The sequence below is a fragment of the Cebus imitator genome, unplaced genomic scaffold, assembly GCF_001604975.1.
Source record: "Cebus imitator isolate Cc_AM_T3 unplaced genomic scaffold, Cebus_imitator-1.0 Scaffold849, whole genome shotgun sequence".
NCBI classification, from domain to species: Eukaryota; Metazoa; Chordata; class Mammalia; order Primates; family Cebidae; genus Cebus; species Cebus imitator.
The window spans coordinates 200,429-216,746 of record NW_016108164.1 but is presented as its reverse complement, the minus strand read 5'-3'; the positions used below and the strand labels follow the sequence as shown (position 1 = coordinate 216,746).

General features: G+C 49.3%; 1 protein-coding gene across 1 annotated transcript in view; it reads right to left on the bottom strand.

Moving 5' to 3' along the window:
- The window catches only part of LOC119469801 (UL16-binding protein 2-like), a 38,137-nt gene that overhangs the window by 2,036 nt on the left and 19,783 nt on the right, over positions 1–16,318 (bottom strand). The window contains 4 exon segments of the mRNA XM_037735590.1: positions 42–112; positions 6,741–6,872; positions 7,537–7,818; positions 8,041–8,295. Coding sequence (XP_037591518.1) covers positions 42–112; positions 6,741–6,872; positions 7,537–7,818; positions 8,041–8,295 — 740 coding nt within the window.

Below are 16,318 nucleotides of genomic sequence, written 5' to 3'. Positions count from 1 at the left end.
CTCAGCCTGTTCCTCATTAAATGAGAAAGAGAGACGCTGACCTCCCACTCCACACAGTCTTCATGGGGGGAGGACCTGCATCTGGTGACCATCAGTCCCCAGGGTCTTGAAGCTGTGGAAAAGAGGAGGAGGCCTGGACCAAGCCCAGGGCCTATCTCTGTTTCAGGTCAGGGGCATGGGATGGCAGCCACCTCTGTGACTGAGCAGCTACATAGGAGTCTAGAAGGTTCCTGCCTGATGTACTAGAGCCTCTGTCCAGGAGGGGCCATGTGGGGGGTGGTCTGGAGGACAACAGGCACACGGAGGTGGGCAGTTCTCAGATCTGGGAGGGGCAGAGCTTGGCGGGTCCAGGATCTGTGTGTGAGAAGAGACTCCCATGCACAAGGCTGGGGACAGAAGCCGGGTTAGTCCTGGGAGGAGGCCACTGGAAAGGCCCTGGCAGCCGCACCCTGAGGCTGGGTGACCTGGGCCAGTGACTAGGGGAGCAGGAGGAAGGCAGAAGGCTGGCAGGAGAGCCTGGAGGAGGACAGCCAGGTGACAGGAGGAGGGTCCTCTGCACACCTGGGCCCTCTGCCTCACCCCTGCTGCAGGCTTCTGATCACCAGACTCAAGCCAGCCCAGGATAAGAATAGGAGTGGCCACAGGTGACCGTAATGGCTGTGATCTAGAGACCATGCATTCAGACATGGAAGTCAGCTGACATTATGGCTGGACATTCTTGTGCTGAATATTCTTCAGCTTTCTAAGCATGGATGTCCACGTGTGGAAATTAACAAATGCTATGAACACATAGGAAATGAGCAGATCATGCCAGGAACCCCGTCCTTGCACATGGTAAGAACTCAGGGAAGGTTTCCTTTTTCAGTTATGAGCCCTGCCTTCCCTGCAGTCAGCAAAGGCCAGGCCCACTCTGATGAGAGTTAGAGCTCTGAGTCCAGGCTGTGGCCTCTACACAAACCTGGGGCTCTTTGAAGGGGTGAAAATAAAGGAGAGAAATTAGGGAGGGAGATCCAGCAAAGATGTGACAACAGACACCCCAACAACCACACAGTCTGCTCTCACACACTCTCTACCACACAAACGCTGCAGCACCCACAGGGTTCCCTGCCCTTGATCTTCCCCTGCACTTTGCTACAGACACTCACCTGCACACAGGGGCTCACCAGACACTTTGCACCCCTCCCCTCATGATTCACTCCCACCACCCAAGTCACATCCTTTAGTTCCCCATCTCAGCCTGGCACTTGTACCCACCCAGACCTCACTCAACTCCCCATCCATGAAGGGTCCTCACCACCTCCTTCAGCAACCAGGGGGGCCCAGGACCCACTTACGAGGAATCTAGAGTCTTTTCTTAGAGCCACAGAGGATGATTCTTCTCTGTATCACCAAGTGAGCCTGACATGATTTAAGTGGTGGATGGAGGCTGAGGGAATGACTGAATGAATGAGACAGTTTTGGGAGTGAATGGGCTCAGAAGAAAAACCCCAGGTGCAGAAGGGGAGCTGCAGGGGAGGCTGGAACCCCCAGAGGCCTGAAAGTGGCAGTACCGTGGCTGAAGACCTCCCACACGGGCAGAAGTTGGGAAATATGTGTGCTCACCTGAGTGCCCACAGAGTTTTTCCAAAGAGGAGAAACTTTGGCTTACAACAGGCATATAATTTTTTAATGAAACTGTTGATCACAGGACAGAAAACTGCTCTCTTCAGTCCATTTGATTGAGACCAGAGTATACTGGGGACAAAAAAAAATCCTAGCCAGAGCAATTGGGCAAGTGAAGGAAAGAAAGGGTATTCAAACAGGAAAAGAAAAAGTAAAACATCTCTCTTGACCAATGATATGATTCCATACATAGTAAGCCCTGAAGACCCTGTCAAAAGGCTCCTAGAACAGACACATGATTTCAGTAAAATTTCAGAATACAAAATAAATGTACACAATCAGGAGCATTCTTATTCACCAATAGCATTCTAGCTGAAAATGAAAGCAAGAACACAATCACATTTACAATAGACACACACACACACACACACACACACACACACACACAGAAATACATAGTAGTTCATCTAACCAAAGAGATGAAAGATCTTTCCAGGAAAACTACAAAACCTGGCTGAATAAAATAAGAGACAATACAAATAAATGGAAAAAATAATTCATGCTCATGTGTTGGAAGAATCAATACAGCTAAAATGGCCATACTTCCAAAAGCAATTTATAGATGCAACGCCATCTCTATCAAAAAACCAATGTCATTTTTCACAGAATTAGAAATCTCTAATCTAAAAATTATTTGGAATTAAAAAGAGCCCAAATAGCCAAAACAATTATAAGCAAAAAGAACAAAACCAGGGGCATCACGTGGCCCAACTTCAAGCTATAAGGCTACAGTGATCAAAACAGAATGGTACTGTACAAAAATAGACATTCAGATCCGTGGAACAGAACAGAGAGCTCAGAAAGACACCTTCACACCTACAGTTATCTAACCTTCAATAAAATCAACAAAAATAAGCAATGGGAAAAGACTCCCTATTGAACAAATAGTGCTAGGATAACTGGCTAGCCATGTGCAGAAGAATGAAACTAAACCCTGCATTTCACCATATATGTACGATTACTTGATGTCAATTAAATATTTAAATGTAAGTCCTAAAACTATAAAAATCCAGGAAGAAAACCTAGAAAATACCATTCTGGACATAGGGCCTGGCAAAGATTTCATGAAGACATCAAAACCAATTGCAACCAAAATCAAAAATCGACAAACGGGACCTCATTAAACTTTTGCTGTGCTGAGCATCTGCATAGCAAAAGAAACTAACGACACAGTAAATAGCATGTACAATGGGAGAAATATCTACAAACTATGCATCTGCCAAACATCTAATATCCAGAATTTACAAGAAACATAACAATTCAACAAGCAAGAACAAAAAACCCAATTGAAAAAATAAGCAAAGAACATGAACAGACACTTTACAATAGAAGACCTGCAAGTGGCCGACAAACGTGAAAAAAATGCTCAATATCAGTTATCTTCAGAGAAATGCAGATCGAAACCACAGTGAGCCATCATCTCATACCTGTCAAAATAGCAATTATTAAAGTCAGAAAAACACAGATGTTGGTGAAGTCGAGGAGAAAAGGGAACGCTTAGACACTTTAGCTGCAAAAGCAAACTAGTTCAGACACAAAGGAAAGCAGTTTGGAGATTTCTCAAACAGCTTAAAATAGAACTACCATTTGACCCAACAATCCCACTGCTGGGGATATACCTAAAGGAAAACAATTTATTCAGTCAAATAGACCCGTATGTCCATTGCGGTGCTATTCTCACTAGCAAGGACACGGAGTCAATCTAAGTGCCCAGCAACAGTGGACCGAATGAAAAAAAGGTGGTACACATGCACCATGGAAATCTATGTAGCCATGAAAGACAACAAAATCATGTCCTTTTCAGCAACATGGTTGGAGCTGGAGGCCATTATCCTAGGTGACCTAACACAAGAACAGGCAACTGCATACCGCAGGTTCCCGTTTATAAGTGGGAGCTAAACATTGAATACACATGAATGTAAAAGCGGGAATCACAGACAGTGGAGATCACTAGACAGGGGTATGGGGAGGGGCATATGGGCTGAAGAACCACCCACTGGGTATCATGTTTACTGTCTGGGATTATTGGGACCCCAAGCCGCAGCCTCCCACAATTGACATATGTAACAAACCCACATGTATACTCTTTAATCTATAATAAAAGTTGAAATTAAAAATGAATAAATATGCTGGCGAGGATGTGGAGAAATAGGAACGGTTTTACACTGTTGGTGGAAGTGTATAGTTCAACTGCTGTGGAAGACAGTGTGGCAATTCCTCAAGTATCTAGAACCAGTAATTCCATTGGACCCAGCAATCCCATTACTGGGTATACATACCCAAAGGATTATAAATCATTCTACTATAAAAACACATGTACTGATATGTTTATTACAGCACTATGTACAATAGCAAAGACTTGGAACAAACCCAAATGCCCATCAATGATGAACTGGATTAAAAAAGTGTGGCACATACACACCATGGAATGCTATGCAGTCATAAAAAAGAATGAGTCCTTTGCAGGGACATGGATGAAGCTGGAAACCATCATTCTCAGCAAACTAACACAGGAACAGAAAACCAAACACTGGATGTTCTCACTCATAAGTGAGAGTTGAACAGTAAGAACACATAGACGGGGGAGGGGAACATACACACTGGGGCCTATCGGGGGATGGGGGACAAGGGGAGGGAGAGCATTGGGACAAATATCTAACACATGTGGGGCTTAAAACCTAGATGATGGGTTGATAGGTGCAGCAAACCACCATGGCACATGTATGATTACGTAACAAACCTGTACATTCTGTACATGTATCCCAGAACTTAAAATAAAAGTTTGAAAATAATAAAAATGAATAAAATGACATGAGGCAAAAAAAAAATTTGGTTTAACTGAGAGAGGCAAGAGAGAACTCTGTGCTATGAACTCTAACCCTGCCCTAAAAAAGTAATTTCTAGTCATTTAAAATAATTGTAAGTTATATGATCATAATTTTATAAAAATTACATATGATCGTAGTAAAACCCTAACATTAAACTGTGCATAGTGGAATTTCAGATGATTTCCACCTTGTTCTTCATATCCTTCTTTTTTGTCCCATTTGCAAGTGACATTTTTTGTTTATCCGCTGGAAGTCATTGCTTCCAGGTGTTCCTTTCTGCATCACCCCCTTTGTCTCCACTGCCCACCTCAGCCCTTCCTCTGGCCTAGGACTGTGGCTTCCTTGGCACTGAAGTCACAAGACTTGCATTCAGCCTCAGAAGACAGAATGCAGGGCAGGTGATGGGGTGGTCTCGGCATTGCAGAGGAACCTCACAGCTCAGGTCCTCTATCGCAGACGGCTGCCTTTATCTACCACATTAGCTACAACCAAGCCAACCTTGCCCCTTTCCTGATTGGTTTATTTCTCACTCTTTTCAACTCATACTTGAAAATTCACATTCTTCCACCTAACATTTCTTTCTACTTCTTATCTTCACAATATATCCCGATTTATTGTGCCCAGGAAACACTGGTCTCACCATGTCCTAAGTTACTGTCTAAAATGTAGTGAACAAATGGACAAGAAAGAGGCCCCTGACCTAGTTGCTGCCTCTCATTTATTCACTGGCAGGGTAAGTACAGCCTCAGCACTGACAATGGGCTGTGCTGTGGATGGTTCCCTGAAGAAATCAGACAAAATCCCTGCTCCAGTGGGGACAGCAGGTGAACAGAATGAGCAGGTGCATTGCATCAGACGTAGGAAGGTGACAGATGATTCAGGGGGCAGGGAACAAGGTTGGGGGGAGGAAAAGAAAGAGGGGAGCCCCCAGGTCCTCAGTAGCCTGAACAGGAAAGTCTATCAAGAAGGTGACATGTGAGTCCCGGCTTCATGGAGATGAGCATTCGCGCAGGAGGCAGAGCCTGTGACTATGGCCTGGAATGGTCCAGGGAAAATCCAGAAGGTGCCTCCGTAACATTTCCAAGACAACCCTAAAATAAAAGAAATACCCAAGAATGTATTGACTAAGTCATTAGGACTAAACAATAAATATTTATAACTTAGCAATTCAATCACAATTTAAGAAAATATTTCACATAAATTGAAAAAGTAGTATGCTTATTTATTCTTAAATAAGCACATATGTTTACTAATGGACATGTGTTCTACTGGGCACTGCACAACTTCTCAAATCTTGGAAGCAGATTGGACACAGCCACCATCATTTCCAATTTCATACTGATTTTTACAGGGGTTCATGGTTGTTTTTTAATCACAGCACCTGTCAAAAGCACAGATTGTAAAGGTATCATGTAATCTAAAGCAATGGTGCATAGACTAATGTTGAAACCATCAAATACTTTGGACCAGTACTTCCTGTGGTGTCCAGCAGATGGCACCACTAATCTTTCAACTATTTCAATAAGTCCAGAGAGGTTGCTTACGTTGAGTTTGCGCACTGAGCTCCTTGGCTCACAGCTTGTGACATAATGGTGGATGACGGGTCCATAAAGAGATTATTTTTTGGGGTTGGGGAAATTTCTCCCACCCTGCACATCAAGATGCCCTGAGGACAAAGAGCAGAGAGGTGCACCTGTGTATGTGTGTATGTTCATGACAGCAGCCACGCGAGTGTTCGTCTCTGTCCCTGGATTCTAAGTTCCTGGAGGACCAGACACATCCGTCACCCACCTGTAAACCAAGCATTTAGCACAGTGGCTTCCACACTCTTTTAGCCTCAGAGACAGAATCCCCTCTCCCTTGTAAAGCTACTGTGATACACCTAACCCAATTAAGAGGACTGCCTGTGTCTGAATTCCCACTGCCTGCAGGCCACATACCCTTCCTGAGTAGGAACCTGCTCTGAATCAGGCCGGAACCTGCTAAACCCTCTCAAGCTGAACAGACCCTGAGCCTTGGTATGGGCCCCTCCCTTTCCCTCTGGCCTCTGAAGGTGAGAATCCATCAGAACTCAGAGCAGAGCTGCCCAGGTCATTGCCAGCAAGTGACACAAGGTCTCATTCAGCCGTCTCATGTCAGCATGAGAAGGTCCTGGCAATGGGGAGGGGTAGGACTCTGGAAATTCTCCTTCCCTGTCCTCCCTCCTCACCCATCTGCCCCTTGCTCCCCTCCAAGTTCTGCCCACGGTACCTGTCACTTTAAAGGACTCTCCACAAATGCCAGGTAGGATGAAGCAGGGGAGAATGAGGAAAAGGCAGCAAAGCATGAGGGTGGTGGCCATGGCCCTGAGTTGGGCTGTGCCTGAGGACATGGTGGGCAGTGCTGAAACGGAAACACAAGAGTGATAACCCTTGTCCAGGCCCCAGACCTAAGGAGACACCTCCTCAGCTGCTGCCTCTCCAGGTCATTCTACAAGGCAAAGATTTTGTCTTCCCCACTCCCCTAGCTATGGGGCAGCCTCTGAAACAGGCCCCGGGGTAGGAAGGTAGAGGGGGTGCACACTGTCCTCAGGGAGCTCACACAGCTGCTGAGGGAAGCAAGGCAACAGCACAGCCCTGCCTCCTGCTGTGGAGGAAGAGGAGGTGACGCCCCAGGGCAGGGAAGGGGAGGGTCTCAGGGCTGGCATTGGAGGTGGTTTTGATAGATTTTCTGAAACAGACCATAGAAAGGAAGGGAAAAGTGATTCTCAAAAGAGGGTGAAAGGAGAAAGGTCCGAAAACACAGTGACACCCGGTTTCGGTTTCGAGGCTGGTGAGAAATCCACAGTGAGGGCAGCAGAAGCAAGCGCAGTGAGGAAGAGGAGTCAGGAGGGAGAAGGGAGAGGAGGCTGGGACAGCACAGGCGCCCCCAGGAGGAGCCCCCCACGAGGGGGTCATTTTAACATAAACGTGTACACTGGGATCATTGAAGCTGAACTCAAGAACTAATTTCTCGAGATCACCATTTCTGACCTAATTCGAGATCCCTGTTTCTTTTCTTCCGTTACCTCCTGCACTTGGCGCCAGGGTTCTGTCCATGCTCATCAGGAAGTCCTCAAGCCATCTTGTACAGTCACCCAGTGAGAAGTAATGGAAGAACATGGTCATATCCTTGTCATTCTCCCACTTTTCTTTCATCTTTCTGGCTCCAGGATGAACCGTTGTCCACATTCTGTTCTCCGAGTCAAAGAGCAGGAAGATCTGTCCATCGAAGCTGAACTGCCAAGATCCACTGCTGTGCCCTTCGGCTTTCTGCTCACAAGACATCCCGGCCTGCAGGGTGAGGGGTTCTGCCCCCACAGAGGAGAGATCAGCTCTTGACACATTTTGAGCCCCCATCCTGTTCCCCTTATAATTTCCAGGTCTTACTCTCTCTGCCACACCCTGGCCTTGCCTCTAGACCTCTGGTAGGGTGAGATGACCTTCCCATTTGTATTTTTCATGAAAACTGTAAATAACTCCAACCTGCCTCTGCATCTGCTCCCTCCTGTCCTGGACCATCTTAAACTTACCCCTGGGTGTGTAATTCTCCAGCTGAATGCCAAGCAGTTGCTCTGTGAGCATGTCCATCAGCTCTCTCAGGACTGGGTTCTGCTCTTTTCAACCTTTCGTGACATTTATTTTCTCCCCCAGGGGACTGGAGGGTGTGACTGTGTTGTTATAGTGAAAAAAAGTGTTTCTATCCACCTGGCCTTGAACCACACACCACCATGGTCCAGGTCTGAACTTAGGGATGATGGTCACATCATAGCAAAGAGAGTGAGGGTCTGTGGAGAAAGGCACATGAGGGTGGGATGGGGAGGAAAAGACCCCCAGATAGAGCTGTCCACACTGTGACAATAAGAGAACGCCTCTGGAGGGCTGAGCTGGCACAGCAAGGAGTGTCCCCTCCAGAACTATGGTGTCCACAAGTTTAAGAGTGCTCCCCCTTGCATGAGGACAAGGAGGAGGAGGAGGTCTCTGCCTGCTGAGAAACCACATGTCCCCAGACATGTCCCCCGACCCTCTGTCCACATCGTCAACATGTGATCTTGCTAGAGAGGTGCCAGGCCTGCTAGAGGAGGAAGGGCCTGGGTGGCAGAGGATCCTCAGCAGCAGCCCACGTGGACTGAGGGAGGTGGGAGGGAGTGGGGGCTGCCCTTGAGGATGCTGGTGCATGGTGTGATGGAGTGAGGATGGAACCCACTTGGATAAAGCAGAGTTAATTGTTATGGTCACAGGATTTAACATGTTGGCAAAGCCCCTGGTTATGGTGCCCTTCTGCTGTGAGGATGCCTTCCTGAAACCTTGGACAAAGGGATGGTCCACAGAGCAAGAAACAGAAAATCTGAAAATCTAAGGCAGGTAGTAGAGGGAGGGATCACAGGCTCAGAGACGTGCCCATGCCAGAGGGTTCTGAGTGTGAAAATGCAGAACAATGTCCACCCACTGTGCTCATGGGGAGCCTGGAGGACTCCTATTTACCCAGCATATACAGAAGGCCCCATGAGAAGGCACCAGAATGGGAGGAGGCTCAGGGATGCCTGTTGCTGAAGGCCAGGGTTGGGGGTAGGAGATGCTGTTCCTGAAATGGGCTCCCAGGAGTAATGGGATAAGAAATCCTGAAATCGCAGATTCCAAATGGAGGCTGTCAGCTGTCAGGAGCAAGGAGGGTACCATGATGGAGATGATTAGAGAAGTCCCAATGCCAGCTGGGGACCTCAGGCATACAAAGCTATGCCCATGGCTCATAGAACAAAGGGGTCCAATATCCAAAAGCGATGGAGACTCAACGCAGATACTGCTGGATGTAAATAATTACAACAACCAGAGATAAATGATGGATGACCAGGAGGCTGAAAGTAGCCAGTCCATCAAGAACAAGGCTGCTTTGCCCAATTTGCAGAATTAAGCCACTTCTCAGACCCTGAACCCATCACTAGAAGAAGACACCAGTTTCCAGTGAGGAAGGACCCTTTAACCCCACAGCAAGTGCAATGATTCTTTGTGGCCTTCTCCAAAGATATTTATGGCCACTGGCGTTTGCTGTGAAGGGCAATTTTGTAAATATGTGAAGGTGTGCAGGGAATATATTCTCCTCTGTAACTACTCAGCTCTGCTGTTGTAGCTCAAAAGCAGCCACAGACAATCCATGAATGGTGAGCGAGGCTGGACCTGCCTTCAGTGCCCAGTGACCCATGACCCCATAAGATCCTAGAGGTACGTGTGGTTACAATGTCTAACTGGAGAATCACAAACAGATTCCGTGTGAATGTTCAGAGGCAGGGCAATGCCACTCACAGCAGGGAAATGTCAGCATTAGAAAGCGGCTCCTGCAGAGTGCTGTGCCTTGGCAGAGATGGGGCCTTTAGCCATGGGAGGGCAGTGACCATGCCACCTCAGAGCTGCCCAACACAGGTGGGCTCCTCACCCTCTAGGTCATTAGGAAAACAGGCCCGGCAGTGAGAAGACACAGGTGGTTCTCCTGGGATGGGCAGGAGCAGGGCCACAGGGAACCAATCAGCTGCACAAGCAGTTGGCCTTGATGCCCAGAATGCCACATGGCTGCACCCCCTCACCCTTCAGGGAGGGTCTCTGTTGGCCCCGTGGATCATAGATGCCCCTGCCTCCGCTACGTGGTTAAGTGCGGTGGTCCTGCTCCTGCCAACACTCGGTTCCTTCCACGACAGTCTCATTTAATCATCACATTAATTTTCATTAAAGGTGAAGAAGCTTGCACAGGAATGTTCAGCGGGGGCGGCGGCATCTCCCTGTTCCCGCAGGGGCCGGTGACACTCTCCCTCCCTCAGCTTGCTCTGAGGGGTTCTTGACTGACCCTGCCCTGGGCTTTTCCCTGGGCCTGGTCGCGTCCCCTCCACTACTTCCCCAGTCCCCGGTGCACTTGGTTACAGTCCTAGCTAGGCTTTATTTTGTATTTATTTATTTAGAGACAGGAATTTTGTTCTTGTTTTCCAGGCTGGAGCGCAAAAGGCCCGATCTCCTCTCACTGCAACCTCCGCCTCCCTGGTTCAAGGATTATCTTGCCTCAATCTCCCAGGTAGCTAGGATTACAGATGCCCCCCACCAAACCCGGTTAATTGTATTTTTGGTAGCGATGGGGTGTCACCGTGTTTGCCAGGCTGGTCTCAAACTCCTGACCTCAGGTGATCCACCTGCCTTGGCCTCCCAAAGTGCTGGGATTACAGGCGTGATCCACCTCGCTAGGTCTGGGCTAGGTTTTATACAAAAACAGCAGGCAGGGTTTCAGAGGTTTAAATCAACATATCGTACACTGAACAACTGGTCAAGATGGTAAATTTTATGTTCTATGTTTTTACCAAAATTAAACAACTTTAAAAAATTATCTTAAAGATTGATGTCTTGCTCCTGCTCCGCCCAATGGAGATTGACCAAAAGACTGTGCTCATTAAAACCAGGCCAGCATTGAGGACCGCGTCCCTAAAATCTCAACCTGTGAGACACTTGCTTGTTTAGAAAGCTGCTCAGAGAGATCGGCGCTGAGCTCCCAGTTCAGCAGCCGCCCTCGCCCAGGTCCACGGATGGCGCAGGGGGCTCAACAGAGCACGTTCAAGTGAAAGTTCCTGGTGGTTCCCAACTGCCAGTGCATTCTGCTGGTTCGTTCCCCGTGGGCAAAGTGCCAGCCATCCTTCAAGCCTGGCACAAATACCCCTTTCATGTGTGTCCCTCATCTTCCCACAATACAGAGCACCCTCCTGCTCCCTGAGACCTGGATCCACAGTGAGGGCATCCGGATCTCCCTGTGTGACAGTTGCTCACACATTTCTTTGCCTCTCTGCTAGAAGCATGAGGTCTTTGAGAATATACTACATCCCTTCCTAACTATTTTTTGGGAAAGAAAAAGACCTAGTGAACTACTGTTGCTCTATCATGTAATCAATTGTGTTTCCACAGGGAGCAGGAGCCGAGGGAGGGGTCTACACCTGACTGAGGTTCCCACAACGTCTTTCTAAGGAAGAAGAACTTTGGTTTACAGCTGGTCTGGGCCCCACCAGGATAGAATCTTCTAGAAAACATCATTGAAGGACAGCGAGCTGCTTTCTTTAGCCCCTTTGACTGAACCCGGAGGATAAATGGTGAGTGGTTGGGGCAGGAAAACCTTGCCCTTTAAACTTTGTTTAAAGGAACGAGTCTGAAATCAGGAACCAAAACGGGAAACGGAAGGGTCAGGAGGAAAGGGAAGGAGGAAAGAAGGGGTGAGTGGCGGAGACAAAAAAAAGGAGTCAGAGAGATTCCGGATGGAGCTGGAGAAGGAGCAGGTGGGCTGGGCCTGGAAAGGCTCTGGCCCGCGGTTGGGATCCCGCGGAACTCCGCGCTGGGAAAGTCTGGGCGGCGCGGCCGAGACCCAGCCTCACCGCTCAGCTCCCTCCCGGTGCGTCCTCCTCCCAGCTCCAGGTCCCCAGTGGCATCTGCAGCGGTCACCGAGTTGGGTCCTCACCTCCCGCTTCCGCTGCTGCTGCTGGGCTGGTGCAGGGCAGGGCGGGGCGGTGAGTTTGCCAGATGGTCCCTAAGCTGAGGTCTGGAGGCGAACGTGGGGGGCTTGGACTGCAGGAAGGTTGGGAGGAGGGGAGGCTTCTGGAAGGACGGGGGCGATCCCAGTGGATTGCAGCTGCCCCTCAGTTCCCTCGCCGGCTTCTTCCCTCCTCCTCCAGGTCCCCGTGGCTGCTTCCCGTCTCCACACACCCCCTCCATCCCGCAGACTGGGACTTGGGCTGGAAGAGGGCGAAAAAGTAATGGCAAGAGGAGGGGACGAGTGAGAGGGCTGGAGAGGGCGAGTGGGGGCGGGCATCCCTGGTGAAGCGCCCCTTCTCCAGCCTCACCCGCCTTAGGGAACCGGGAACCCTGGGCTGCAGCACGGAGCTGTGGTCAGGACTGGCGGGGAGGAGGGAGGTGGGGAGGGACGAAACGTTTTCTAGCAGATTCTATCCTGCTGGGGCCCCAGATCAGCTGTAAACCGAGGTTACTCTTCCCTGGTCTTGTCTGGAGAGGGAAAGGGGGCACCTTGGGTGGCTGGGGGAGTGGGGAAGGGGATGATCCCGTGTGGACGCAACCCCAGACCCCTGCCACCAACAGCCAGGGGCCAGCTCTGCTCTCGCCCACTCTCCACCACACAAACCCTCCTGTTGAGAAACTTTGTTTGCCCTGCCCTCCTGGCTCCGTTGAGGAGAATACCATTTAGTTTGTGATTAGTGGTAGGTGGGTAACAGCTGCCTACTTGGAATGTTTATGAGTTATGAGTAAATACAGAACACCTGCTTATTAATAAGAATCACCTGTTTAAGAGAGACTAAATACATGATGAGAATCTGCTGGGGCCTTCAGCCTGGAATGCTGTCAGCCCCTGAGGCTCTCAGCTCACGAGGCTGCTGACCTGCCAGGTATGTCCACTTTGCTGTTCTACCTGGGTGTCTGCCTCTCATTGCCTTCAGCACCACCTGGGGGGATCTCCCCAGCCGAGCTCCTACTCTGTACCCTCCAGCACCCCCAGGGCTCCCTGCCCTTGAACATTCCCTTTCACTTTGCAGCAGACACTCACCTGCACCCAGGGTCTCAGCAGACACTTCTGAACCCTCCCCTCACCATTCACTGCCACCACCCACGTCACATCCTTTTACTCCCTCTCTACCCAGCCTTGTCACCCTTTATAACCCCATAGGCCCACCTCATCCCCTAATGCATTGAAGGAGCCCCTCAATGATGCCAGAGAATAGGGTCTGGATCAGGGAAACCAAGGCTGATTTGCTCTGACTTCTTAGAAATGAATCGAGAGGAAAACCCCACCTCTGTGTGCCCAAGCAACAAAAGGATCAGAGGGTACTCCCTTTACAGTCCACGCCTCTGCTTTCCAGTGCCTGGCAGATGAAAAACAGAAAGTGCCTCGGACTGGTCCCCTTCTGCAACAGTCTTCACAGGGTGCCGTCTTGCAAAGGGCGTAACTTCACTTCAGCCTCTGTTTGGTCCCTTGGGTGCAGGCCAGTGTTTCATTTGCACAGGGTGTAACCAAGTAACCAATGGGAAACCACTAGAGATACCTATTTAAACCCCAGAAAATTCTGTAACCAGCTGCATTCTTGAGGGGCTTCCCCCACTGTTTACCACAGTATTAAGTATACTTGTGTTTCAATAAGTCTGTGCTTTCATTTCTCCCCTTTTTTCTTCCCTTGCTTTGTTCTTTTGTTTTTTTTTTTGAGACAGAGTCTCGCTCTTGTTACCCAGGCTGGAGTAAAATATTGCGATCTCAGCTCACTGCAACCTCTGCCTCCTGGGTTCAGGCAATTCCCCTGCCTCAGCCTCCTGAGTAGCTGGAATTACAGGCACGCGCCACCATGCCCAGCTAATTTTTAAATTTTTTTTAGTAGAAACGGGGTTTCACCATGTTGACCAGGATGGTCTTGATCTCTTGACCTCGTGATTCACCCGCCTCGGCCTCCCAAAGGATTACAGGCTTGAGCCACCGTGCCTGACCTGTTCATGTGTTTTATCCAATTATTTGTTCAAAATGCCAAGAACCTGGATGGTTCATAGTCAAGACCCTCCAACGGTAACATCACCACCTCCTACACCACCTGGCACCCTCTACCCCTTGCCTGAGGACACACTCCAGCAAACACCCCAGTCTTTTCACGGAACCTGTGCAGGGGGGATGGGAAACACCATTTCCCCCAGGATGACCCTGGGAACGCTAGTGAGTAGAGGTGCCCACTTCTGCCCTTGGGTCCCAGACCCACCTGTGCTTCCTACTGGGGAGCCAGCATCATAGAGAGTAGTCACTATGTAGACAGGTTGGGAAACCCTTTCTAGAAAGGGAAAGTGGGAGGCACTTTGAGTTTTGCAGGCCATGGGTTCTCTGTCTCTGTCAAATTCTGATTTTTTATAGAGCAATAGCAGGCCAGGACAATGTGCAAATGACAGAGGGACCAGACTTGGACACTGTCCTAGCTTGCTGACCCCAAATGAGGGGATTACATCGTCCCAGCAATTGGTGACCCATCCCCTAGGGTGTCATCTCCAAGTGGTGTTCAGCTGCTGGTCAAAGAATTGGAAGAGGGTCCTATCCTGCCTGTGGCTTCTGTGTGGTTGGATGTGATGGCGGCGGGAATTCCATGGTTTGCAGCTTACTCTCTCCTTTCTGACTGCTGAGTGGCCTCTTTGCTCTATCAGGACCTTCCCTGAAGCCTCAGGTGTGAGCTGAGGGTGAAGGGGTGCATGTGGTGTCCTGGGGATTCAGGGCCATCTGCCTGTGCAGCTTCTTGCTTCCCTGTGGCCCTGCTCCTGCCCATCCCAGGAGAACTGCCTGTGACTTCTCACTGCCGGACCTACCTTCCTAATGGCCTAGAGGGTGAGGAGCCCACCTGTGATGGCAGCCCTGAGGCTGTGTGGTCACTCCCCTGGAGGCAGTGACCTCTTCTTCTCTACCAGGGCTCAGAACCATACAGGAACTGCTTTTCAATGTTGAGATTTCCCTGCTCTAAGTGTCATTGCCTTACCTCTGAACACTACATTTTGTGATCATCCAATTAGAAATTCCAACCACAGGCACCTGTAGGAGTTTAGGGTGTCCTGGTCCTAGGGCACTCAAAGCAGGTCCAGCCTCCCTCATCGTTTGTGGATTGTCTGTGAGTGCTTTTGAGCTACAACAGCAGAGTGAAGTTGTTATGACAGAGAATATGTTCCCTGCACACTTTTACATATTTACAAAATCGCTAGTCACAGCAAACTCTAGAGGCCCTAACTATCTATGGGGAAGGCCAGAAAGAATCATTGCCCTTGCTGTGGGGTTGAAAGGTCCTTCCTTATTGGAACCTGATGTCTCCTTCTAGTAATGAATTCAAGGCCTGAGAAGTGGCTTGGTTCTGCAAATTGGGCAGAGGCGTTTGGGATTTGATGGACTGGCTCGTTTCAGCTTCCAGGTCATCTGTCCTTGTGTTTGATGGTCACTTGTTGTAATTATATAAATCCAGCCATATTCAAGTTGGCTCTCCATATTGTTTGCCTCTTAGAACCCCTTGTTCCATGAGCCACGGACATAGCCCTATGTGGCTTAGGTCCCGAGCTGGCATTGTGACTTCTCCAATTATTTCTACCATTGCACCTTCCCTGCTCCTGAGAGTTTAGAGCTCTCCACTTGGGATCTATTATTTTAGGATTTTTCATCCCGTTACTCCTGGAAGCCCATTTCAAAAACAGCATCTGCTACCTGCAACCCCGGCCTTCAGCAACAGGCATTCTGAGCTGCTTCTCATTCTGCTGCCTTCTCCCAGGGTCTTCCTTATATGCTGAGTAAACAGGAGTCCTCCAGGCTTCCCATGAGCACAGTGGATGGATGTTGTTCTGGATTTTCACACTCAGACCACACCGGCCTGAACACTTCTCTTAGTTTTTGATTCCTTGCTCTATTCCCTGTCTTAGCAGTTCTGGATTTTCTGGTTTTTGCTGTGTGGACCATCCCTTTGGGGGATGGGAAACTTTTCTCATCATCCACCCGAATCCTGTCCCAGATGGGAGGAGCAGTGTGTGCTGCGCCCTGGCTCCCTGCCTTCCCAGTGCCCCCAGCATCACACCAGCTCCTCCTTAGACAGATGCTGTGGGGTCCGGGCTCTCCATGTTCACCATGCTCCCACCATTGGCTCCCCATCTTCACTGCCCTCCCAGCATCGTCCCAGCCCCTCCAGGGTCACTACCTGACTATGTGGGGGTTGGGTGAAAAGGCAGAGGCCCTGGCAAGACTTCTGGTCCAGTTTGGCTTTAGGTTCCTCTCTGAAATGTGACTGC